The 25,633-nt window shown below is 33.2% G+C and overlaps 1 protein-coding gene across 6 annotated transcripts; it reads right to left on the reverse strand.

The window, feature by feature from the left end:
* Window positions 1-131: 131 nt before the first annotated feature.
* Window positions 132-19,485, reverse strand: LOC114184847 (E3 SUMO-protein ligase SIZ1-like). Of its 6 annotated transcripts, XM_028072192.1 has the most exons (19): window positions 19,256-19,485; window positions 18,931-19,027; window positions 18,458-18,538; window positions 17,835-17,877; window positions 14,149-14,221; window positions 13,501-13,660; window positions 13,182-13,312; window positions 12,570-12,638; window positions 11,921-12,008; window positions 11,765-11,840; window positions 11,481-11,554; window positions 11,193-11,300; window positions 8,528-8,689; window positions 8,325-8,429; window positions 8,162-8,242; window positions 7,631-8,060; window positions 6,830-7,540; window positions 827-927; window positions 132-715 (listed from the first exon to the last, which is right to left on the reverse strand). In XM_028072192.1, the coding sequence occupies exons 2-19, from the start codon at window positions 18,952-18,954 to the stop codon at window positions 665-667; spliced, it is 2,568 nt and encodes an 855-aa protein (XP_027927993.1). In that variant the 5' UTR covers window positions 18,955-19,027; window positions 19,256-19,485; the 3' UTR covers window positions 132-664. The 6 variants fall into 6 exon arrangements, with proteins under 6 accessions (XP_027927993.1, XP_027927992.1, XP_027927988.1 ...); XM_028072191.1 differs by having other exon boundaries at window positions 132-678; window positions 6,830-8,060; XM_028072187.1 differs by having other exon boundaries at window positions 6,830-8,060.
* Window positions 19,486-25,633: the final 6,148 nt, after the last annotated feature.

A 25,633-nucleotide genomic window follows, 5' to 3' on the forward strand; every position in this document is an offset into this window, starting at 1 on the left:
ATGATAAATGTAAAAAAATCTCTTTTCAAATCAACAAGCATTACAAACTATTTTAAAACAATTATGTCACAATGGTGCAAGATTAGACAAATAAAGTACTTCCTTCTGTAGAAATCAACTGTTTGGAAATATTAAGTAAACTAGAACATCAATTAAAATAAACGAGAATTTAACAAGTTTTCTTCCCCTGTTCCCAAACAGGGCAAAAAATTTGCGCTACATTGAAGATCATATTTCAAATATGTTACTCCAGCTGTGCAGACAGGAAAAATGTTTATCCTCTCCAGCATATACAATCGAGGAGGTAACTTTAATGCCTAAATATATTACAAATATTGGCAATCATATATTACAAAATTGGGTGACTACCTGGGTGTGAATAAGATTAAACTACTTTTGATTTTACTATTAAATCTGCTGGCTTAACATTTACAGATTAATTACTGTCAGCAGAAACAAAATTGCAGATACAATAATCTTTACAGCACTATATACCAGTAGCATCAGTTCCTGGCTGAAAACTGGGGAATAAAAGCATGCCCCTGACCCTTTCATTATGTCATATGGACAACTTGAATATCAAGCATAAAAAATTGAGAAACTTTGCAGCCTACACCCTCACCACCAATGGAAAAATAATACCAGAGGTGTGCCTCAGACCACATTATCTTCCATTTCCTGAGGACCAAAAATGCTGCTCAACTTTCTTCAGTTTCTAAATACAAAATGTGGGGTTAAGAAGGACGTCTAGAGTTAATAGAAACACAAGGTTCTAATACCTCTACTCGGAATCTGAATCAATAGAAAGATACGGGCGGGGCCTTACTGAACGTTTTTGACGAGGAAAAGAGAAAGGGCTATCTGAATCAGATCTTTTCCGAATTGCCTTGTCAGATCTAACATCATTCATACCAAGGAGTAAAGGAGCTGCACAAGGAGCCGTGGTAAGTCAATAATGGGAGGAGAAAAATATATACCATTGCATATAAGAATCACTGAGTTAGGACTAGAATATGGTAAAATCAAATCAATCTTGCAAAATGTCTACAGTTACAGACAAAATAGCAGAATTAAACATCAGAAAGGAGACAAACCAGAAAAATGTACAATCACAGCTGACATGTTCTGTCAAGAAGTTATCTTCTCCACGATTATAGATATGGTTAATTACAGTACATAAAGATATGTATGGAAAGCTTGATAACAGGTAGTACAATAGTTTCAGCAAACTTTGATAGAATAGACTTCAATGCCAACTTGAACTATGTAAATAAATTATTTTATTGATAACAATCACCCAAATTACACTCTCATCCTCTGTTTGTAATAATGTTATAATTGTAGAAATAAAGAGTTTATATAATCAAAGAATATCTAGATTATATATGTACTATTAGAAACATTTTCTTTTATTCCCGTATCCATATTATCATGAGAGGATATCAAATCTCCCCCCTTTTTTATATAGATTCATTTCTTCTACAACTAAATATATTGTACTATACATATCCGAGACCATCTCAACCTATATATCGGGATCCATATCGGCTAATGATTCAATTCCATGAAAGATTTCTAGTGATCAATTTATAGTTGTCCGATATGGCTTATCATTGTGATCCATTTATTTGCAAAATAAATCAAGTTAAGGGAGAGAATACATAGAGATTGAAGGAAAGACGAACTTCAATGATAAGCCACAATTGGGCAAATGATTACATATCAGCCTACCATACATTTCGGCTCTCAAAAAAAATAGACAAGGTGAAAAAAAAACAAGATAACTACTTTATGGTTTCAACATTAACTTCTTCAACGGTAGCAGCAGATTTTGGAGGCGAACTCATATTAGAGGGAGTTCCTTTGTTGTCGACATCTTCCTCAACATCTTCAGCATCATCCTGTCGGCATCAAAGACAGACATATCGGCCAGGTGAACCAATGTTTTTTTATGAACATCTTTGTTCACATCAAAGCGTTCGTCACCGGCATCGATGTTGTAGAGGAGCGCTACTTGGTGAAGTTCTTTCTTAAAACTTTTGGGTTTCTAACAACTCCTCAACCACGCTCTCTCGAGCTTGCTTCCCTTCAGCAATCATCTCCTTGGCCTTTTCTAATTTGCCCTCGGTCTCCAAGCAACGATTTTTCCAAGATTTCAGCCTCGTGCTGATTTCTGACAAATCATTCTCCCATTCTTCCTTCTCGATTTTCATAGCCATCATCGGGCTCTTCAGCTCGGCCAACTCATAGGCTATCTTGATTTTTCCACATCCTCTGTCTCGTTTTTTAGGAGAGCAAACATTTGGTGGCCGAAAACCATTGATCGACTATTATATTTCAGGGAAGCGTTTATTAGCGAATTTGGAGAGTTGTCACCCAGCAATCGTTCCTCTTCCTCAGATAAGGATAATTTATGTTTTTCTGAATATCTATGTTGCCCACCAACAGACTTCCATTGTCTTTATGGTCAAACTGAGAAGTCCCCACATACTCCCCAAGGTTAGTCGACTTGTTTTTCGTTATCTGATTGCCTCCTTATTGTGGCCGGGGTGGATACGTTTCTACTATTGGACCTTTTTTAGTACCACGACTTGGACCACTACCATCCTTTTTCTTGTTCTTAGTAGCAATCTTCTTTAGGTCAAAGAAGATGTTCTTATTTCCAGTCTTAGCTTCAGCTAACGACATGATTCTTGCCAACACAGAGACATTCAGATTACATAAAACATCGGCCATAACTTCACAAAGAAAAGAACATACCGAACATGCCGGTAAAGGGATGCAGGAAAGGAAAACTTTCACAATTTGTCGAGTAGGAAGTTAGCAAGGTAATTCATCCAGGTATCCCAATATCTTCCTATCCTCTTTTGGCAAAGAATCCCTCGACCAATAAAAAGGAAATTTAGGTTTTCCACCGACGTAGAAGTACTCTCAAATCGGTTTTAAATTTCTTAAAGGGTGAAGAGAAAGTTGAGTAAACAGGATCACGCTTGTCCTTCTAAAGATAGCAAGCTAACCATTTTCCTAGGTCAGGTACTATAAAAATGAAGCAATACCTGAGGGGTTGGATTCGTGTTAAAGAGGATACAGATAACCCTAAAAGCCTAGAGAGAAGCCCGTGCATTCGGGTGAAGTTGGGTAGGAGCCACATTTAGGATATGTAGCACTCCCATGGTAAATTCATCTAAGGGAAGGTGCACATGTAAATGTGTGAAAAATCATGCATACATATAGAAAAAGTCATGTGGGTAACTGTCTCAGCCATGACAAACATTATTAATGGTACTCACACAGTCAAACAAAACTATGTCGTCAGACACATGCTCCTTGAACATATATAAATACTATTGCGGTACCACTTTAGGGAAGACGACACCTATATTTATAAAAATGCCCTAGAATACTAAGACCTACCCAAACATATCCCCATCTTAGTGGGAGATCATGTTTGGCCCACTCGAAGGCAGAGTTACTTTCATTACCTTCTATAGGACCCTTGTTGGAAGATGACGCCCCTGATGAGGATGTCGTCCTCTCCTAGTCACTAAGACTTATCTCGACACCACTACCAGACATGTTGGATGCACTAGAGGAAGACATACCAGTGCAGCAGCAAAGTGCACAAGTCTCTTAGAAGAAAGGATGTATTATCAGAGGAAGGAGTGGGTAACTTCCATATGTTGAAATGACTAACCTTTTATAGGCAAGAGTGAAGCATCTTCAACTTCTACCTTTCCATCTTCAACTGTTGGTGGTCAAGGGATTTTTGCCATCACTCTTCTCAAGGTCACCTACCACTAACAACCTAATAGCCTGGTAACGTTTCAATCAAGCCTCTTCACCTACTATATCTGTAGGACGAAGTGACCAAAGAACATGAAATTTTCTCTACATTCCTATGCATATCGGCTAATGTTACCTAGAACATCTTGATATTCAAGAGTCTCATTTGGATCGATGGGGCTAGTGTATTGTAGGTATCTGAGACCATCTCGGCCTACACCCGATGTTATCTCAGGCATCCTAGATATGTCATCTTGGCCCATCATGACCGAGATCCTTTTGCTTTTCATATGATTGAAATGATCTTGGTCCATACCTACCCAGGATCATCTCGTGCAAGCCATGAACACCCACGACAACCGAGATCACATCGGCCTCATCACATTGTAATAGTAAGGATTAATTATGAGATAGTAAATGTTGAGAGCTAAAACGTATTAGTATATCATTAAGCAAGTTAATTATGATAATTATCCATGTGGTCAAGACCCAACCAAGTAAGAGCCCATAAACCTAATATAAATAGCATAGTTCAGGAGGGAATTAACTACGTATTCATTATTACAGAATTGGTGATCATGACACACACCCCTGACTAGAGTGTCAGAGTGTCTTTTGCAGGAACACCCCATTTCAACTTAAGACGAGGCCTGGATTAGGATACATCTCAATTAGGAGGTTGAAGAGTAAAGACAGAAGAGACCCCATTTCAACTTAAGACGAGGCCTGGATTAGGATACATCTCAATTAGGAGGTTGAAGAGTAAAGACAGAAGAGAGGAGGAGCTTCTCGTTCACAGTGTGCTTTCGGTCCTGAAAGAACATAAATCATTTGTGTTGTCTCATAAACACATGTTTCAGCTTAGTATAAATACTCTAGAGCCTTGTACAAGACCATGCCAATCTAGTAAGCCTATTGTTTCGGTGCCACCTCTAGTGAGTTTTCTAGTAAAGCTTCCGTCAAGGTAGTTAAAACTGAGACTATGGTTAGGATAGTGAAAGGTTCACATAATCGTAATTCGTGGGATCACATGAATTGTAGATTTTACTTTCTACAAACATGATACACACATAACCAATAGTAGAAAACTTGTTTTAATGTTCTTAATATTACATTTTATTGGATTTGGGTAAAGAGATGAACATGCATGTAACCCATGCAAGTTCCAAGTACCTTAATTGGGTTTATTTTTATTGAAACCCATTCAACCAAAAAGGTGAAGGAAGGTGAAGGGTGCACTAGAAAACATCCTTAATTTTGAATTGGGTTTGGATTTTGTTTTAATTGAAACCCCATTCATGAAAAAAGTGGATAGGTGTTGCAACTGCAAAAAATGGTGAACTTTAGTTACATTAGTCTTTAAGCATGTGGTATTGCGGCTAACAACACACATAACAAGGTGAGTTTTCAATTACATTAACTTTTAATTAGGCTTAGGTTTTATTTGAACTAAATCCAATTACCCAATTAGGAGGCGAACAAGTGGCACAACAAGCAATTTAGAAAAAACAATGATCCACAAAATTTTATGATTTTGTTCAACCATCCTAACAACTTTGTTGTCCACGAGGCTTGGGATTTGAATCAGAAATGTGTAAAATCATCATAGGATCTTACGATTTTACGAGTAAAATCTCGATTTTAACTATAATGGTTTCCACACAACCCTTGCTTCTCCAACAAACACAAGGATGAAATTGTGCCATTTTGATGCATCCAAGCAAAAGTAAACCCAAGCAACCAGTCCACATGCCCTTATCTCAAGTTCCCGTTACAACTCCGTTCGAGGCGTACGGCGATGTAGATGGCTGACGACCTTTCGAGTAGGTCGCTTTCTTTGTGTGCTCCTGCCCTTGTGGTGGCTCTATCACAGTTCATTTGGTGGTTCAACCCATTGTCCCCTCTCCTTAAGTTAGTTCATTCTTTTTTACCCAACTTTCGAAAATATGAAAATGACTTCCGACGATCAACCTCCATAACAGATTCTCCCATCTTTTCTAACCATTTTGTAAGTACAAAGAAAATGGACATGGACGGGTCTAACTATTCCACTAGGGATTCTGAAATCGGGTTATTGTTATCTTAACATCAATTGAATTTCTTCCTACATAACATCATGAACAATGGGTAAAGATTGATGCTCAACTATGTAGTGTTATTAAATCCACTATTCACACCTCACTCAAACCTAGTTTTCATCCCATGGGTTGTATATCAATTTGGAGTGTTCCCTTTATAGAAATTAAATACATCATCTGTAGTGTGTGCCAAGATCTCTTAACTTTCTTGCTTGACCCATCATGTGTAGTGTATCTATTTCAATATATATGTAAAATAACATTGTTATCATATGTCGTGATAAAAAGGGTATTGTACAACTAAAACAATATCTAGCTCAAAATTTCAAGATAAAAATGCATGGACACCTAAGGTATTTCCTTGATATAGGGGTGGCACAGTGCAAAGATGGATTTGTCATAATGCAGATAAAATATGAATAATGACATTTACTAAGTTTGTGGACACAAATGGATCCAATGCCAAACTTGTATCTAGTCAAGGAGAACAAGTCCTAGGAGATACATATGATTAGTTGGTAATCTAAATTACCTCACTTTGATTCGTTCCAACATCACCTTTGGTGAGCATAGTAAGTCAATTTATAAACTCTCATAGTCAAGAACATTGAGATGTGGTCATACGCATCCTAAAATATATTAAGAAGGTTCTCTAAAAAGGCCTCATTTATAAAGATAAGGAAAATACTCAAATTCTTAGGTATTTTGTGATGACTGAGCAAGTTCATATATTAATAGAATAAAAGACAATATCATTGTCAAGAATAAGTAAATGGTTATTTGCCCACTTGAAATATGGATGATATTATCCTCCACATGTGTTTGTGTGTAACTAAAACTTGAGTCCAAACATATGAAAGTTGCACAAAATGATATCCTCAGATAAAATCAGCACTCAAATTGACAATTGAATTCCTCTAAAATAAGAAAAAAGTAGTGACAAAAGCTTTAGGCCAAGAGTAACGAACCGGTATCTGTCAAGGAATTTGTGGCACCTTCTCCAGATGCAATTTGCGGTCTGGAATTCAATCCACTTGCAGTGGAAGTGTCACCATTACTGCCACTAGCACCACCTCCAAGACTAAGAGTGATCCAATCCTCCGTAAAGACACCATTTGATACGTCTGCATGATCACTCAATTCATGCTGCATAGATGATTCTGCTGGTTTTGTAGGTAGAAAAATCTGAAGGGAGGGATCTTCTCTGGGAAATGCCAGTGGATTGTCAACCAAGCCACCATTTAAATCATCCTCAGGTCGAACTACCGAGGAATCTGGGGTAAGAGTGCTAGATCCCAAAGCAGTATCCGGGGCCAACATATAACCATTCAGGGACGATGAGCAATTGATGTTACCACTCTGCAAACCAACCAATGTATCTGACACATCCTCCACTTCAGAACTAAATAATTGGAATCCTGGGACTGCTGGAGTTCCAGATTGCAATGGCCAGAGGGAGGACATCCCAAAATCATCTTCACTGGGATGACTATTAAAAACTCCCAAACCTGCATTTCCACCAGGATTGTGATCTTCCGTATATGGATCAATAATTCCAGGCTCTAGCACCGAGTAAACATCAACTGCAGCACTAGTTTGATTATTGTTGTACCCAGTTATAGGAGTCGGAGACATCAATACATCGTTGTCTTCTTCTGAATCACTAATAACAATAACTTCTGCATCACCAATTGGAGCAGAAGCATTATGAACAGAATATCCATATGCGGAATCAATATTACTGTTAAACACAGAATCAATCTCAATACCATTGGTAGTAGAATAATCAATATGTCCACCACCACCCTGATTTACGCTTGGATCATCTTCATCCCGGCCACTTCCAGTGTCACTGCTGCTCATTGGAATAATAACATGTTCAATATTTTCAAGATCCTCATTCAATCTATTATTACCAGAAGAGGTGTTTGTATTCTCAGGTTTGCTGACTTCCCAAACACCGTTACTATTCTTCCTAAGTTTTAAACCAATAGGACCATCTGAAACACCTTCCTGTTTGAGCTTTAAATTTTCCATTTTCTTTATTTCATCAGTAGAGACAAAGAGAGATCCATCAGGACGGTGCCAATGAGCAAGAGTTCCCAACTCCCGTCGTTCACTTTCATTCTTAACCTTGACACGCCAAAAACCATCAGGCTTCACCTCGATCTCTGTAATCTCTTCTCCACAATTTTTCATCTATGCCAGCAAACCAGGATACATAATAACTACCGAGTCAACAAACTCAATTATACGCTTTATCAAGAGAGAAATAAAGATAAAGGGGGACATAACACTACCAGAGTAGTGATGCGATTGAAGTAAGGGTCAATGATGATATTCTCCAGAGCATAATTTTTAAGGCATATGGGACACTGCCACTGCAGAAACATTTAATGCTTCATCAAAAAAAATTTAAAAACAGGTGTACGACAAAGCAAGCTCAACTTTTGAGAACCATACCTTCCTTGATCGTTCATTCATTTCAACAAAAACTTCAAGATCGAAACAGCCCATGTGAACACAAGGTTTGAATCTTCCTGCAATCTTCATTCTAGAACCACTCATCTATAAATTTAACAATTACAAAAAATTTAGAAGACTTTCAGGAAGTGAATCATAAAACTTCATGGCAACTAAAATAATCCAACACGTGAAAGCCTTACTGGGCAACGAAGATTGATGCTAAAAGTATCTGAAACCACTTCCAAATCACTATCACTATCAGCATTATCATTAGCATTTCCACCCCCAACACAACAACAAACACGTGCAAGAGCATCTTCAAAACGCTCACCATCAGGCTCCTCTGGAATCATGCTTAGAATCTAGAACCAGAGAACAAGTAATTGATTTAATAATACATGTATAATAGTATTAAATGAATATATAGACTTCAAAAATTAAACATACATGTCAAGGGCATTTCAACACGACACAGATAGAAATGTCACATCCTTCGTGAATTAAATTTTATTTTTCAAAGGAATAAAGTTTGATATTTTGGCTTTGATGCTTAGCACTTCCCTGTGTGGTTGTTTCACTAGAGTAGCCGACTCCGACTCAGTAAAAGAAACCCATAACAGAAACGGAGAAAGGAAAATGATTTCATGGTTTACTGAAAAACAGCATAACAAATAGAAAATTGAAAGATAGCCCACGGTTGCCCCTTACAACTAGGGATGTCAAAAAAATCCATACTCACAAGTATCCGTAGATAAAACCCACAACGGGTAAACAATAAATATTGTAAACGGGTATAAGTATTTTTTTTATACCACATATACCCACATGTTAATGGGACAAGTAATATCCGTACATGTGGATATCCATATACTCTAATTTAAATTAAATAAAAATTTAAAAAAAACATGATTAAAATATTAATATATCGATTTTCAATGGATTGTTTTTATCCATTGGTTTTAAAAATTTCATTTCTTTGTAATATGTCATTAACAATATTTAAATGGGTTATCTGGACTTTGTTTAAAATTTATGAATGTTATGTATTTTATTTTATTTGAATTTACGATTGAAATATGTTGTTAAATATTTAAATTTTTCTTTTGTAAATACCCACGAGTGTCCGTGGATATTAAAAAAATATGTGAGTACCCGCATAACGGATACCCGCACGGATATGGGGACGGGTACGGGGCGGATATTTATCCATCGGGTAAGTTACGAGGGAGCAACTATCCATAGGATAATGATATTTTGATCCACTTTTAACACCACCACTCATATCACCCTTCAATTATCTATTTTAATTTTTTTAGTGGTGTGATGTGATGATCTAAGAGTGATTGGAGTGCTAAGTTAAAAGTGGGTCAAAATATCATTATCCCTACCCGTATCATGCCCGCTCCATTGACATCCCTACTTACAACTAAGCTTTGACACTGCTCTCTTTAACCAAATGCTAACAAATCTCAATCCATCCCCTTCGACTCCTAATTATGCCAAGCTGCCTTCTCTAACTAATTCTCAATTCTCTACATTCAATAACTGTTGAGATTTGGGATTCTGTAATCCAGAGATTTGGTACCTTCATGGTTGCTGCATTTAAGGACCCTTAGATTTAGGAAAATGTGTTTTGTTCCTATTGACATGTACAAAAGATGTCATTTTATTTTCACCATTTCTTAAACAATCATTATAAACAGGATGCATATGGAAAATACTGCCTTTTTACAAAATCGAAACAAAACACAATTCATTCCATGCACTGTATTTCTACATGTTCTGGAGGTAACCGTATCCTTAACTCCTTGTGCTTTCCTTTTGCTTGTCTACTACAAATTTATTTTTCCATAAGAGAAATATTTGTAATTAAAAGTAATGTCACTCCCACTAAAATCCATGCACACTCTCCACATTTAGTGAATGAGGGGCAAACACAATTCAGATCACACTTAAGCATATAAGAACGATAGATAAAATATTGGCAGCATAAAACATTTCTGCTTTGTTTGGAAACACCAAAACTTCATCAAGAAACAATTTTGGGTTATGATAGACATGCAGCTTGATTAAAACAGAACCCTACCAAATAACATAAACAAAGATCAATACGTTAAAATCTCCAAAAGAAGCCAATCCAAAACAAGTGTTAGCAATATTTCTTCACCATATTTACTAAGCAGAAAACTGGTAATCACATAAAAATAAAATAAAAAACAAATGAACAAGATTCATATATTATATTTTTAAGAGTTCGGTAGACCCAACCATGCCCTTGTTATTTATGAGAAAGGATGTTAAACATCATACAAAAAAAAAAACAATAGTATGCCGATAACTCCAAAGCATGGAACTAAGAAAGCATAAGAACTCTGACAAATACAATTTTCACGTCAGAAACAATAACAAGACATACCTTTTCCGAATTAAAATGAGTGCTAAATGGCAATATAAGCAACAGCTACAATGTCAAGTCAAGCCATAGCACTACATAAACTACCCTGCCCCCCAATACTTTCCGAATTCAATAATGTCCTTAGAATTGAAAAAAACTGAGAATCACATTAGCAATCCAAGTTTTGCTAAATTTCATTTTTCTTTTTCAGAAATAAACCCAAAGGAAACAACCAAAAACTTTTGACTGACATCAATATAAGGAGATTCAACATCAAACTCCACAATTCAATAAGCTAGGATTGAAGGAACAAAAAGTAAGCCAGAATACTATACTTAAAAATTAAGCAAGTTTAGAAAGCAATCTTGATTGAATAATCTTGACTATTCCAATAAGTTCTAGACCGAAGGAACCAGAAATCAGCCAGAATACTATACTTAGAAATTAAGAAAGTTTAGAATGCAATCTACCTCTGGCATGGTGAGCCTTTTAATAATTCGAACCCCTAAACAGAATATGCGAGCATCCACCACCGTCAAGGAAATCCTATTAATTCCATCCTTCGAATATGGTGTGATCTGACACAGGAGAAATAAAATAAGAAATTGAATAAACTACTACAAATGAAATTTAATTAACAAAGAAGAAAAAATTGATCTAAAACCAGCACTCAAGCATAAATATCTACATTCAAAAAAGGTATAGAAAACAAGATAAATTTCTTAATTGTTACAAACAATAGAAGACAACAAACTCACAACTGAACCAGAGTCACGACCATTAGCCCCAAGCATCTGTGAACCGGGTCTGTTAATTGCACGAACAGGAAGACCTACAGGTATATAGTTAAAATTCAATGACAAAAATACAATTCAACCATAATACATGAATTCCATGAAGAAATTTGGATACTTTACTAACAAAATACGTACTTCTAATCACACATAATTTAATGTGCAGACTAAATTAAGACCCAAGACATGAAACAAAAGTCTAAAAAGGAAACTAACAAAAGAGAGTAGATTAAGACTAGCACACATACCGTTGACTTTTAAATCTGTATGTTGTGGCCATTGCATCCTGAATGAAACCTTGTCATTCAAAAGCATACACCAAGCCTAAATATGAAAGAATTGTCATACATTAATACCTAAATAGCCAGTTATGCATCAAACTACAAGCACTAAATCATACCAACCTGAATATCATACTCTGGTTTCGATACCAACTCCTTGTTTGCTTTCGTGAGTTGAAACGTTCTTTCCACACTTTGTACTGGGCTGGTTCTAAACAATTCAAATAGAAATATGGTTAAACCATTCAAGCACAAAATTATATTAAAAGTAGGTTTAAACAATAAATCTGTGATGGATTTGATAATGACTTAAGAAAACCATGAGACAAGATAATAAAACACTCAGGAGGGGAATTTAGTTCCGAAAGGTTAATGTCCTGAGAGAACTTTCAAATCAAAAGAGCAAACTCAACACCCAAACAATTTTACTTCACACAATGTAAATATAGGAAACAGCGCTAATATTGGTATCCCTTTGAATAGAACAAAACAACCAACACGGAACATACGTAGAAAGAAACCAAAAGCTATACACAAGACACCCGAACTTGCATTAGAAGAAAAGAATTAAATATAACACAACTCCACCCTCACCACTAAATTAAATGGAAAGTAGTCAAGCCTGAATGAAGGAGAACCCAAGCAAACAATTGTAATTGTAACTTACGCAACAAATTCTCTTATTGGCAAATAACAACTAAAACAGACATTCAATTTGCTCAAACACAAACAAAACCAGTAGCACAATGTCACAAACCAATTACACCCTTACCCATCAGTGGGAATATTGGTTGTTGTCAACTTCACCGGAAACAAAAGGTGTGTGACTGAAACACAAAACCTGTAATATAAAGAGAAAAAAAAAATTGAGTGATGGGCTAAAGAAAATGGCAAATAATAAATGCATACAGGAGAGTATCACACACAGAGGAAGAGCTTTTTAAAAGACAATAAACATAGCATTCATCTGAGAATCATAATAATATTCTCAAAATGACATTGTTCTACAAAAACCGAAGCCTAATAATGGAAATTGGAATCTCTATTCATAACTAGCAGCCACAACAATGTTAGCTTAGAAGAATGAAATACCAAAAAGTGAGTATCTCTACAACTATCAATATGCTACTGAAAGAATCATCAACAACGAAGTTACCACAATAAAACATGTTATTATCCATAAGTTCAGTCAATTGTATCACTACAGGATATCAGAGACAACAAATTGGATGAAAACGGAAATAACACAGGCCCTTGATAATACAAAATAAAATGGCATGTAAGTAAAGATTACAAATATTTAGCATTGAATGGGGGAAAAGAAAATTTTTGAACTATTATTTATTCCACTCCATCTACTGAAATAAGAAGAAACACAACATACGGGTCTGCACGATCAACTCGACATATTTCACAGTAGAATTTATCAGGAACATGTGGGGTTCCATCCGTAGGTTTCTCTGGAATAACAACACAGTTTATATGCTGCGACACATCACACCTTGTATCTGCACACTGCATTTAGACGAGAAGAAAAAATGTTTCCATTAACAAACATAAATTTATATGAGATGTTAATAAAACAATTATATCAAAGAGAGGGGGATTGGGATGGAAATGACCAATAAATCATAGGGGCGAGAAAAAAAGGCATATAATATTTAAATCATCTGGATAGATAACATATATATTGAATATTACACCTTGACCAAAGGGTCCGTATCCAATACATTTCCACAAAGACAGCGAATCTTAGTATCTGATAGAAAGGAATCCTCCATTTCACTTTTAATTTTCACATTACTGCTATCAGAGCCCTGTCCCTTCGATGACAAGTCAATGGCCCCAGAAACCTGCAATTTTCTGGGCAAAATGAAAACACAAGTCACAAGAAAAATAGTAAACCAAGGAGATTATAGTATATGCCCGTAAAATCAACTTAACATAAACGTAGAAACACATCATCAAACCATGAGTAAACTACAAACTGATCAAAGATGAGCTTTATTCGGATAAGTTAGAAATGTTTTTTAGAGTTTCTCTACCAAAATAGAGGATTTTTCCAGTAGAGAACCTCTCAAAAAACACTTATAAACATAGACACACATCATCAAACCATGAGTGAACTACAAACTGATCAAAGATGAGCTTTATTCGGATAAGTTAGAAATGCTTTTGAGTGTCTCTACCAAAAGATAGAGGACTTTTCAAATAGAGAGCCTCTCAAAAACACTTATAACTTCATATTCAAACATTCTCCGAAAAATTGTTGGCCTTCCTTTACATTTATCTGAAGCATAATAAGCTAGACAAAAGAAAATATCATCAACAGTGTTGTCTCTAACACTAACCTATATGTGTCCTCCACTAACTTGGCCACCCGTTGTTTTCCAACTGCATTCTTCTTGATCCACAATTTAGATACTGGGAAAAAGTAACAATCTGTGAACTCAGTTTACAGGGGAAAAGATAGAGGCATATCTGAAAGGCAACTTCACAAAATAAAATTATATGCATAAAAAATAAAAAATCCAAAATACATTCAATTCAATAAACTATGGCTTATAGAAGTTGCATTGCCACCACTCTAAACTAGTGTTCTAAAACTTGAGTTCGACCAGTTTTATTCAAATAATTGAACTGGTACAAACTTATTCAAATTGGCTGGTTCGCAGCACACCAAGAGAACTGGACAGTTTTTAAAACAAACAACCCATCACACCCAGTAAGGCGACATGCCATCACCCAACCCTTGCCAGTGACTAGTTTGTTGCCTAGTTCACATTACAGTGTTGCAGGGAAGAGATAATGTAAAGAAGGAAAAAGATTTTCCAAATGTTAGAGAGCAGAGGAAGTTCCCAGAGATTGTTACTAGCACAAGATAGTGAAATGAGAAACTGATATGAACAGTTTAACTGAAAACAGGAGAATTAAACCTCCAAGGTTTGGCTCTAGCAAAGAGCTCCCCCTTTTCTTACAATATATCCCTATGAATGCACATTAACGATCTAATTGATACCTTCTAACTAGTTTCTTTTATCTGTCCCTAACTAAGTTTTTCTTCCCTTCTATCCTAATGATACCAGTTTCCCTTCTACCCTAATTATACCACCAGAATGAAATTCAACCATCTTCAACTTGAAAACCTCTGGAAACTGGAATCAAATCAGATTTTCAACCACCTTAAGTAACCTTCTTCAATGACTAGATAACCACTTATTATGAACCTAATCAATGTGGTACCCTGATGAGAAATTTATTAAAATCCCGGAACAATGCTGGTTGAGATAGTGCAAGATCAACTTCTGAATTTAGCTTGGCAAAATGCCAATCTTTTCTTCTTGAATCCTGTTATTAAGGTAAAAAATTATAGCCAGTTTGCAGAACTCAAGTTCTGCGCCTTCCTCTTTCTCCATATCTCTGAATATCTTCATCCCCCTATTTATCTAATTAGTTACATCTACTTAACCAACTAGTCTAATAATCCCTAAATAATTGTTCTTCCCTCCTACCCTACAGGAGTCTAAAGGTTGTGGATATGCCAACTTCCACTGCTTGATGATATCGTCTCAACAAGAAACATGAACAGTATGCACTACGCACAAAGCGGGTTAGCTTCTTCGTGACTAGTCCTCATTGCATTGAGACTAAAGTTTGACGAGCCTATAGGCCAAAAATGGTCATCTATTTCTAATTATTTTTCTAATTTATATTTTATGGTCTTAAGCAGATGATAGATGCTTTACATTTATAGATATTTTTTATACTGCATTTTCTTTACTTAAAACTTTATTATAATCAAATATTATGCTAATCTAACTACTTAGAACTTTGCTTTAATCAAATGTTATGCTAATTCAACATAGTATATATCTACATTCCTTTTGAGAAAAAGAGGACCTTTGAAGAAATTGGTTTTTGGGTACCAACATTCAGCAGTGGGTCAATTTTCTTTTTTATTTGGCCTTTTGTATGCTTAAGCCCACAAAACCCAAGCCCAAAAACCAACTTTTTTGTAACCCCAGCATTGATAATAAAGAAAACACCTTCGCTGACTTGACATCATTGCACCTTCTTCAATCTAGTACAAATGTACATCCTCTCTCACCCAAGCCCGAGTTGCATGAATCACTACAATCAGAGCTCTTCTCCACAACTCATGAGTTTTGGTTCCTCTGCTTCTGCTACTCTGTTTGTGTGGTTGATTGGTTCTCTTTCTATGGAAGAAATGAGGATCTCTTGAGGCATTATGGTTTCAATTTGAATGATCTATCTTAGAGATCTAGTTTCAGGTGTTGTTTTTTGTACCAGTAGTCACTTGGCACTACTATAGTGTTGTGTTTTTCATATATTTTAGAATCTTAAGCTTCATGTTATGATTCCACAATTTACAATTTTGTATCCTCTTTCCAAATCTGAATAGAATCTCGAGTTTAACTACTTATGCTATGAGGAAGAACAGCAAAACAAGAAGTACAAAGATACTAGACAGGAAAGCAAAGCAAGAAGCCAATTCCACAACTCTATCATCTCTTACACTTGAAGAATCAAAAGCAATGGATAAAGGAAATGAAGGATAAAGGAAATGAAGGGCAGCAACCTTGAAGAATTTTGGAGACTATGCTATTTATATTAGGTCAAGGCAATTCTCTAGCATTGCTAGGCCCACATGAAGCCAGCATTGTTAAATAAACTTCATTGCCTAAAGTTCATTTTATTCATAACTTATATTTGTATATTTTATAAAGTTTGACCAATGTGACCCACTCCTAGCGGTATATGGCTTGTGTTGTAGTTGTTGACTACACAGTTGCCAATTCCAAATAGCAGCCAGTGAAGTTGACCTGAAAATGCTATAGCAGATAGTTTCTGCTATAGAGGAATTAAAAGAACAGAACCGTGCAGGAACAGAACAAAGCAAGGCAGCAAAGGACATAGTCAGATGGAAAAGTTGACAGGTTTTCCAGAAAATTTCTGAAGGTCTCAGTATGATTGGAAACTATGGAGAGCAGAGGCTGCATAAGTTGGGAATGCCCACCTGTCACAGCTGGCAAGGGAATGTTGTCAAGTATAGGTGGGTATCCCTCATAAAAACAGTGGGTGCTACTTCACAACAGAGTGCACACAACTGACTGACAAAGTAGAGTTCCAGTTTTGATTCCAGGGAGGGAGGGGAACCCAAATTGAATCTCCCAATACAGCCATTAATCACTTATTTCATGGCTAAAATGGTTTCTTGTGACTCACACCAACAGTTCTTGCTCCAGCCAGGATTTCAACAACTTCATCCATTCAACTTTCGTACCATGCTTGAGCCACTCCATAATAAAGTCTCTATTTGGCATTGTTATTAACTATGGTTGACCAATGTGACATATTGAGCTAGAAATTCAGCTGAGTTGATGATGAGACTGAATTTTAAAAATGTACATATAAAAAGACAATGACAAGCCATAAAAGGAATTTCTCTGTACAAACACAAAGCCAAAAGAAATGAGAAAACCCAAACTCATCAGATTAAGGGCATATTTGGATAAGCTTCTCCATAAACAATTCTACAGGGGGAAATGAAAACAAAAAGTTATAAGCTTCGCTGGAGGCTAAAATTAGTTTATGCATAAGTTAAAGGCAAATTTGGAGAAACTAATATGAAAGAAATTCTACAAATTAACTTATATATGAGTTAATTTTAACTTCTAAAGAAGTTTATTTCATTTTTCCTTCCTGTTTTCTTCTCCTACAAGTGTTTGAGGCGATGTTTATCCAAACAAACCCTGAGAAGGAAAGTTTACAATACATCTGACTTGTATAAAAGAAAATTAAAACGCTAAACATATACAGCAATTAACCACTGCAATAAGATATTGACATTGACATACAAACACATTTGAGACATTTGTATGTTAAGGAGTTAAGTTAATAACTCTAACATGTAGGTATTCAAATAAATAAACTTTGACACAACCCAAGCAGAAACATTACAAAAAGGTTGAGTCACCATGTGTGTACATCATAGAGAGAGTATAAATAACCATACCTTGGTCCTCTGAAAGAATAGACAATATCCTATCAACAAGATCCTATAGAAAATGAAGCATTCATATTATTATATTGTCCAAAAACCCCAAAAGATGTTACTAAGTCAAGCATTAAAAAACAATATTATTGCCCAAGTTAAAATTTAAAAACCAAAACAAAAAACATGAAAGTCTATGCCCCTTCGACAATATCCATCATTTCAAAGAGTTTCAAACGCAAATTCTTCATTACTAGGATACATATAAGTTGAAACTATGCAGCCTAAATAAAAGAATAAAGAAAGGGGGTAGATAAATAAAAAAAAAAAAAAAACACGTAATCAGAAAATGAACATCATTCAATGATGCCAACTACTCTAGCACTCAAGATTTAAAGAAAAATCCTAAAATTGAAGATACATCTTTTCTGAGTTTCAAAAGCTATTCTTCATCACAAAAAGACGTATAAGTCTAAACTGTGCAGCCCAAATAAAACAATTTAAAGAGGTAAGGAAATCTCATAAAAAATAACAAGTAGTAAGCCAATGAACATCATTCAATGATGCGAATTAGCACTCAAAATTCAAAGCAAAATCCTAAAATTCAAAATACATGCGTAATAGAGATTTTTTTTTCGTCTCACCTGCTTCTTTCCCTGTTTTGACAGTCCCAATTGAGTGAGCACATCTTTGAGCTCTTTTAAACGAAAATATTGCAATTTTTCCTACAAGAAAAAATCACGAGACCAGTAAAGTACAACATCATAGTTCTTGATTAATAATACACAGCATAAAATCAATACAAAAAAAGTGAATACTAACATTTCCCTGAATGACATACTTAACAATGATCATGATAAATAAATCAAAATAAACAAAAACTGCAAGTACATTCAATGAATAAGGTACAAACTATATTTGTTAGAGAAAATTCTAATTCTAAAATCTAGCACTATAAGTAAACTTATTTTTTAAAGAAGACTCCTTGTTCTTCTTAGAATCCATTCCAAAACTAAAATTGTCAATTACCAGCAAAATCAACACTGCATTCTGCATTAGTATAGTACACTAAAAAACCAAAATAACGATTTTCAAAAAAAATTAAATACAAGCACACCTTGCAACTAGCTACCAAATCCATTTTGCACAGAATCTTCAGCAAGGATCGAAGAGCAATCAACAAGCAAAATCCCGGAAGCTAGCACATGCTACTCCTGCAGTGATCACTCTGCTCGAATTAAGTAAACCAAGCAAAACAAAAGCAACCAATAGAATTTAAATAATAAATTGAAAAGATTAAGAGCGAAACAGATATTGAGGGTGATAATGATAAATTGAGCACAGATTAAAATGCACATCATACATACAAATAGGAATCGTAGCACAGAACAAGAATAAAAGAAGGAAGAAAAACAGTAACGATTAGGGTTTTGGAAACTTACTTGGGTTGATGTGAGTTTCTTTTACAACCACAACAAATCCTACACTTGAAACTTCGGACTTATCGGACTATATGCAATCCGATTTTTTAAACCAGAACACGTCCGGGTTAGGTTTCAGTACGCTAGGTTTCAGTAAGCGCGTCTAAGTTCAATGGACACAATCCTTTTCTGCTTTTCTGTATTTCTTCAGGTTCCTCTTCCCTGCTACAGTTTATATAGGGTTTCATCAATGTCACATTAGACTGATTTTTATACCAACAAAAAGAAAAACTGTGTATAGTGATAATTGTAATATATGTATGTTTATTTATTGATAGTTATAGTTGCACTTGTTCCTTAAAATGTTTTTTAATGATTAAATAATGTTTAAAATAATTTTTCTTATTCAATTAAAATGTTTTTTTAAAATATCTTTTTGGATTTTTTTAACTAAACATAGTTAATAAAAAATAACTTTTAAGTAACTGTAGTTGTAACTATAGTTTCAATATTAGTCTGTTTGTATTCTATATGACTTGAAATGACAAAGTTTGTGCACTAATTAAGATATTGAAGTGAACTTTTTTTTTAAGATATATTGTACACTAATCAAAATATAACATTTTTAAAAAAAAACAATCATATGCTATCAATTATGTTGTAATCACATATGTGAAATAATAGAATAGATGATGAAGTTTAAATTAGGTCAATTATAAATAGTGTCAATTCTGAAAAATATTAATATACAAATATAAAAAATATTAAAATAACAAATGAAATAAATTAATTTGGTATTTTATTAACATAAAAAAAAAGTTAGTTTAATATTTTATTAATAGTTATGTTTTATATTATAATAAAAAATATAATTAAATAGAAAATGTTAAAACAATAATTTAGAAAAAATATTTATTTTTATTTCAAAATATAACTTGTTTCTTATTAAAATTTTATGAAAAAAATATTTTACTTAAAAGATTAGTTTAACTCTAATTTATATTTTTAAAGAAATTATATCAAATTATTTTTAAAATTCTAATTTTTAAATATATTAATGTAAAAAATATATTTTATTATATCAATCAAATCAACAAAAATTTCTTTTCATTTTTTTTTCAATACAAACAACTCAACGTTTTACGAATTCTTTTGCCTCCTCTTGAATCTAAAGCCTAACCCATACATTCAAAAAAAAAAACAAAAATAGTGTTTAAGACCCATTTCTTTTTTTGTCTTAACATGTTTGGGCTTGGTTTTACTAGAAAGCCCATAGCCAGCTCCCTTGTCCCTATAAACCCCAGCTATCCATTCATTTTTTATTTTGTCTCCCATCCCAAAGACAACTCCCTTACTCTTTCTCTTTTTCTCCAACAAGGACTCTGTTAGATTTTGAGCAAGTCTCTCCCTCGAGCTAGCAGAACATCCTTCCTCCATGTAAGTTAAGCTTAACATTTCCTTTTCTCCTCTTCCCACTCAATTCCCTTGGTTCTGTCTTGGGTTTGTCCTTAGAGACTTATTCTCACCCTTATGTTCGTACTTTACATCTCTTTAGATCGTCTTTGGAGTTGTGGTGCTCTTCCTTGGATGTTTGTGTTGGTTGGGTAGCATTTTTCCAGGTAAGGGAAGTTAGGGTTTTCACGTTTTTTAAGTATATTGCTTTTGTTTCATGTTTTAAAGCTACTTGGATGATGTGAAAATTAATTGCTTGTGTTTTGATTTGGGATTTTGGCTTTGCATGCGTGGATGTAGGTGGAGATCTGCTCTGCTCGCTTAAGCGAGTAGTTTTTCGCCCAAACAAGGTGTTCTCGGCTAAGCGATGAGCTCTCGCCTAAGCGCAAATAGTAGAAACTCTTTCATGCTCTCTGCCTCGCGAGTTGTCGCCTAAGCGAAGACCTTTTCGCTTGAGCGAGACAAATTTCTCCTAAGCGAGATGGGCTAACTTAAGCGAGAACTCGTGGTGCACACTGTTTGCGATCTCACCTAGGAGAGAGCTTCTAACTCGAGTGAGAGGTTCCTGTCGCTTGAGCGAGAGCTTTGTACCTTGAGCGAGATTGACAACAGTATTATCTTAAGTACTTGGTTGCTTCCTTGCTTGCTTGATTTACTCCTTAGAGCTTAAAGTATGATACCATGTATGTTTTATGTGATGTAATGAGCTTGAAATTGATCTATTGGTATGAAATGAGACATTACTTGGTTGGTTGGTTATGCATTGGCATGAAATTATAATGCTTGAGATGACATGTGGAATGTTGTTGGTAAAAGAGTTCCATGGGAAACTCTCGGTGATGGTGTGGTTAATGTAGTCCTTGATATAGGAGATGTCTAGATAAAGGAAGGTATCCTAAACTCTAATAATCGTTCACACTCACATAGAGTAAAATGAATTATGTGGTGAGGGTGGTAGGAGGTCCTAATTTCGGGAGGTGTTTGAGCCTGATACAGAATGGGATTAACCTTGTGTGTGGTTGGGTGATAACCCCTTGTGTCTAAACTTTGCAGAGTTTAGAAACTAGCCTAGGTGCATACTTCCTTTAGAATTATATATAAAACGCATAATCCGGATAATTGAGTCAAAAAGTCTAATTGTTTTCTTTCACATGTTTTGTGTGCCTAATGCTTTGCATGTTTATAACCTATTTTAACATTTGCTTGCTCAATAACATGTCAAAATATTTTACTTTACCTTACCCTTTTATCTGTGTTTTGTGTTTTGTTTGACTTTTCCTTTTTGCAATGATCACCAAATCATTGGTGTGAGTAGATGTGGAAACTTCGGGTGTTGTCTAGGTTTGGTTATGTTGTTTTTATACTTTTTGGGAATACAATGTATTGTTATTTTGTAAATTTCTTGCTCTACGAACAACCTTTTGAACAATTGTTCCATTTTAAACTTTATTTATGACATGTGTTTGTGCTTTAACTTTTCCTTTATGGATAAGTGTAATGGTTGATACCTATCAATATTGTGTACTCTATTTATATTATAACCATTTGATGATTATTTATTGAAATTATTTTATATTAAATGGGATGTCACATATTTTATTTTTTTTAAATGATAAATATGTTTCTTTGTTTAATTCCTTTAAAATTAAATAATTTATTTGTAGTCCCTCCATTTTAATTAGAAAGATTTAAGTTTTTTTTCTATAAAATACTAAAGTCACCTCACTTTTTTAAAAATATAATAACTAAACAAAAGTATCAAATTTTCATATTGGGATCCAGTTTAAGTTTATTCAAAATTCAGAAAATTAAGTTAAATTCAATTCAAGTTGGATGATGAGTAATTTATTATTATTTCAAATCAATCAGATTTTCAAGTTGATTTTATTTTTTATTAAATTTGAAGAAAAAATATACCAAACTGTAGAAACTATGAATGAGTTGAATATTTTAATTAAAACTCCAGCTGGTCCTCTTTGTATAAATATTATAATATTATAATTATAATATAATAATATTTTATTTGGAAATTAACATTAAAAAAATACATATATATTTTTGAATTAATCGACTAATGCCATATTTAAAATTAATTAAAATTTTAATATTAAATATACTTGCAAATTTGATAATTGATTCATCAAGTACATTTTATTGAGAAAAATGTTATTATGTAGAATGATAATTTATTTTTTAAAACAATGAGATATTTGGTTTCATCTATACATATGTACAAAAATTAAGATAGTTAGATTATATTATTGAGATTTTTAGAATATTTTGTCTTCAATACATAATATTTATAAGGATTAGTTTAATATTAATTTTTATTTTTCAATAGTTAATTTAAAATTCAATTTTAAAATCTAAGTACCATCTTAATATTAAGGAGTTTAATTGTTTTTTTAGAGACTAATGTACCCTCTTTGTTCGATCGTCCTACATTAAGCAACTCTCCTAATTAAAATATATTTTTAAAAGTTTGTGCAAGATAAAAGAAATATTTATTTATATAATTTTTGTTAAATATGAATATATTTTTCTGACGTCTGATGTTAATTTATATAAAACTAAATATCTTGCAGGTCATGTATAATTAAAGAAAATATATAATTTACTCAAAAGAAATAATTATCATTATATATAAACTAGTGAAAAATACATCCGCATTGTGTATGTGTTTATTTTTTTATGATAAAAAATGATAATAAAGTTTTAACTATAAAAGTAAATATAATTTTTTTTGTAGAAAGATTTTATTTCTTTTGTAAATAATTTATATTTATTTAATTTTTAAAAAAATGAGTAAATATAAAAAAAAAAGTTAAATTTCAAAAAATACCATTTGAAGGATAAAATTGGAAAAAAATGTGAAATCAAATCAAATTTATATATAGATATAAAAGCTAGATATATAAATATAGATGAGAGGAATTTAACATCATATCAAATTAATAAACTTTAAAAATAAATACAATATTTTGTTTGAAGAATTGAATTATCATATATTTTAAACTAATACAAAATCTGATATTAAGTTTAGTGATGAAACTTCTACTCGGAGTTCGAACTATTGGATGAAAAAGTTAGTTTATTTAAAAATAGTGTAACACTTGATTTTTCTGTTAGACAAGACAATCTCTATTTATTTGAAAAGAAAAGAAAATATGTTAAACTAAGTTTTATTTAACTATAGGTGAAGTCTATTTAAAATATGATTCTTAAAGCATTAATATGATAAAAATATAAACATAAAATGAAAACAAAAATTGTATAAGACTTTGTACGAGTATAGTATAATGCAAAAAGTTAATACTAAAATAACATAAACATGGATTTAAATGGAAGAGACATAAATATAAATGTGAAAAAAAAAATATTATAGTATTTATTGTTTATCTTGATATAAACATTTAAAATTAAAAAATAAAGCCCAAAGCGCAAGAAAATAAATTCAAATTTTACATATAATATATTATATGAATAAAAGTTAAAAAAAATTGGAAAATATATGACTTATGAAATGTTTTAAAAATTTAAATAATTTGTATATGCTTTGATCATAAATTTAGACAGAAGCTATAAAAGCATGTGCAAGTCTAAAATGTTCCTTTCTCACAACTTAAATTCACCAACAAACAAATGAGTTAGTCCTTTTACTGAGTAGTTGGATAGTATTTAATTTTGATATCTAACCATTATTATTATTTAATTTTGAGATAAATGTTTTTATTCATTATCTTTAGGCATATTAATTCTTTTGGGATTTCACTATTCCTCTTAAACATAGATTATAGTATTCCTTTAATAATTTTAAAATATGATGTACTTGCACTAACTCAAGTGGTGAATATGCTACAATTTTATCATATTTCATGTTCAGAAGAGTTACATTTGACATATCAGTACAAAATTATAGTCAACATGTCAATCTTATTTCAAAATAAATAAATAAATTGGGTTAATTAATCTATCATTAACATACAAGTGAACAAACTTAAATTTTATAATTATTTATGCTAATAATGATCACGAAATTCAATTATATAAAAAAATATTATAGATTTTACACAATTTTATAACTAAGTTAACAAATTACCAATTCCACATTTTATAAAAAAAATTTCCGGTATATTTTTTGTTTTTCGAGAATTTTTTTTTCATTGCTTTTCTTTTTTTATTATTTGTCTTTATATAACATGTTTTTTTTACGGGATAGTACAAATTTTGTTAATAGAAAGATTGAATAACAATAACACAGTTTTTTTATAAATTCAGATGTAAGTTTAAGTTTTACATTATGTAAATCATTACCCAAAAGTGATCTACACACAAAACAAATTTTGAGAAAAAAAAATCTTATGCAAACCAAATGATATAATAATAGTTGGAACTAATAAGGAAGAAAATGATCAAATTAAACAAGTTTTATAGGATTAAAAATGAAAGACCTTGAAAACTATGATATTTTGTAGGTCTTTAAGTGATTAAAAAAAGAAAAGAATAATGGTGAATCAAAGAAGTATGAGCTAAAAATTTTAGTCAAATTGTTACCAACTTGAAATGAACCTTTTTATATGTTATAACATATTTGCCCAATCTGTGTTTAACAACACTCATAATTTCTTGCCACGCCTACAATGGTTCATACAATTCAACAATTAAGATTTTGAAGTGGAGTAATGTGTTGGGTATTGGGCTCCTTTCCTATGTGGAAAAAAGGCCCAAAACTTGAAAAGCCCATGTCTCACTTAACCTAGTAGAGAGGGACTATAAAATAAAGAGAGAGACAGAACAATAAAGTCAGAACACACTGAAAGCCCTAACACATAGAGGGAGAGGTAGAGGGAAAAATTCTGTTCACGTTTTTCATAGAGCTATCGCAGTAAATTCGGCGCTGCGGATTCGTTCACCGTTGGATCGGGCTGAAATATTTACAGCAGGTTC

This window comes from Vigna unguiculata, chromosome 5 (assembly GCF_004118075.2).
Source record: "Vigna unguiculata cultivar IT97K-499-35 chromosome 5, ASM411807v1, whole genome shotgun sequence".
Lineage (NCBI taxonomy): Eukaryota > Viridiplantae > Streptophyta > Magnoliopsida > Fabales > Fabaceae > Vigna > Vigna unguiculata.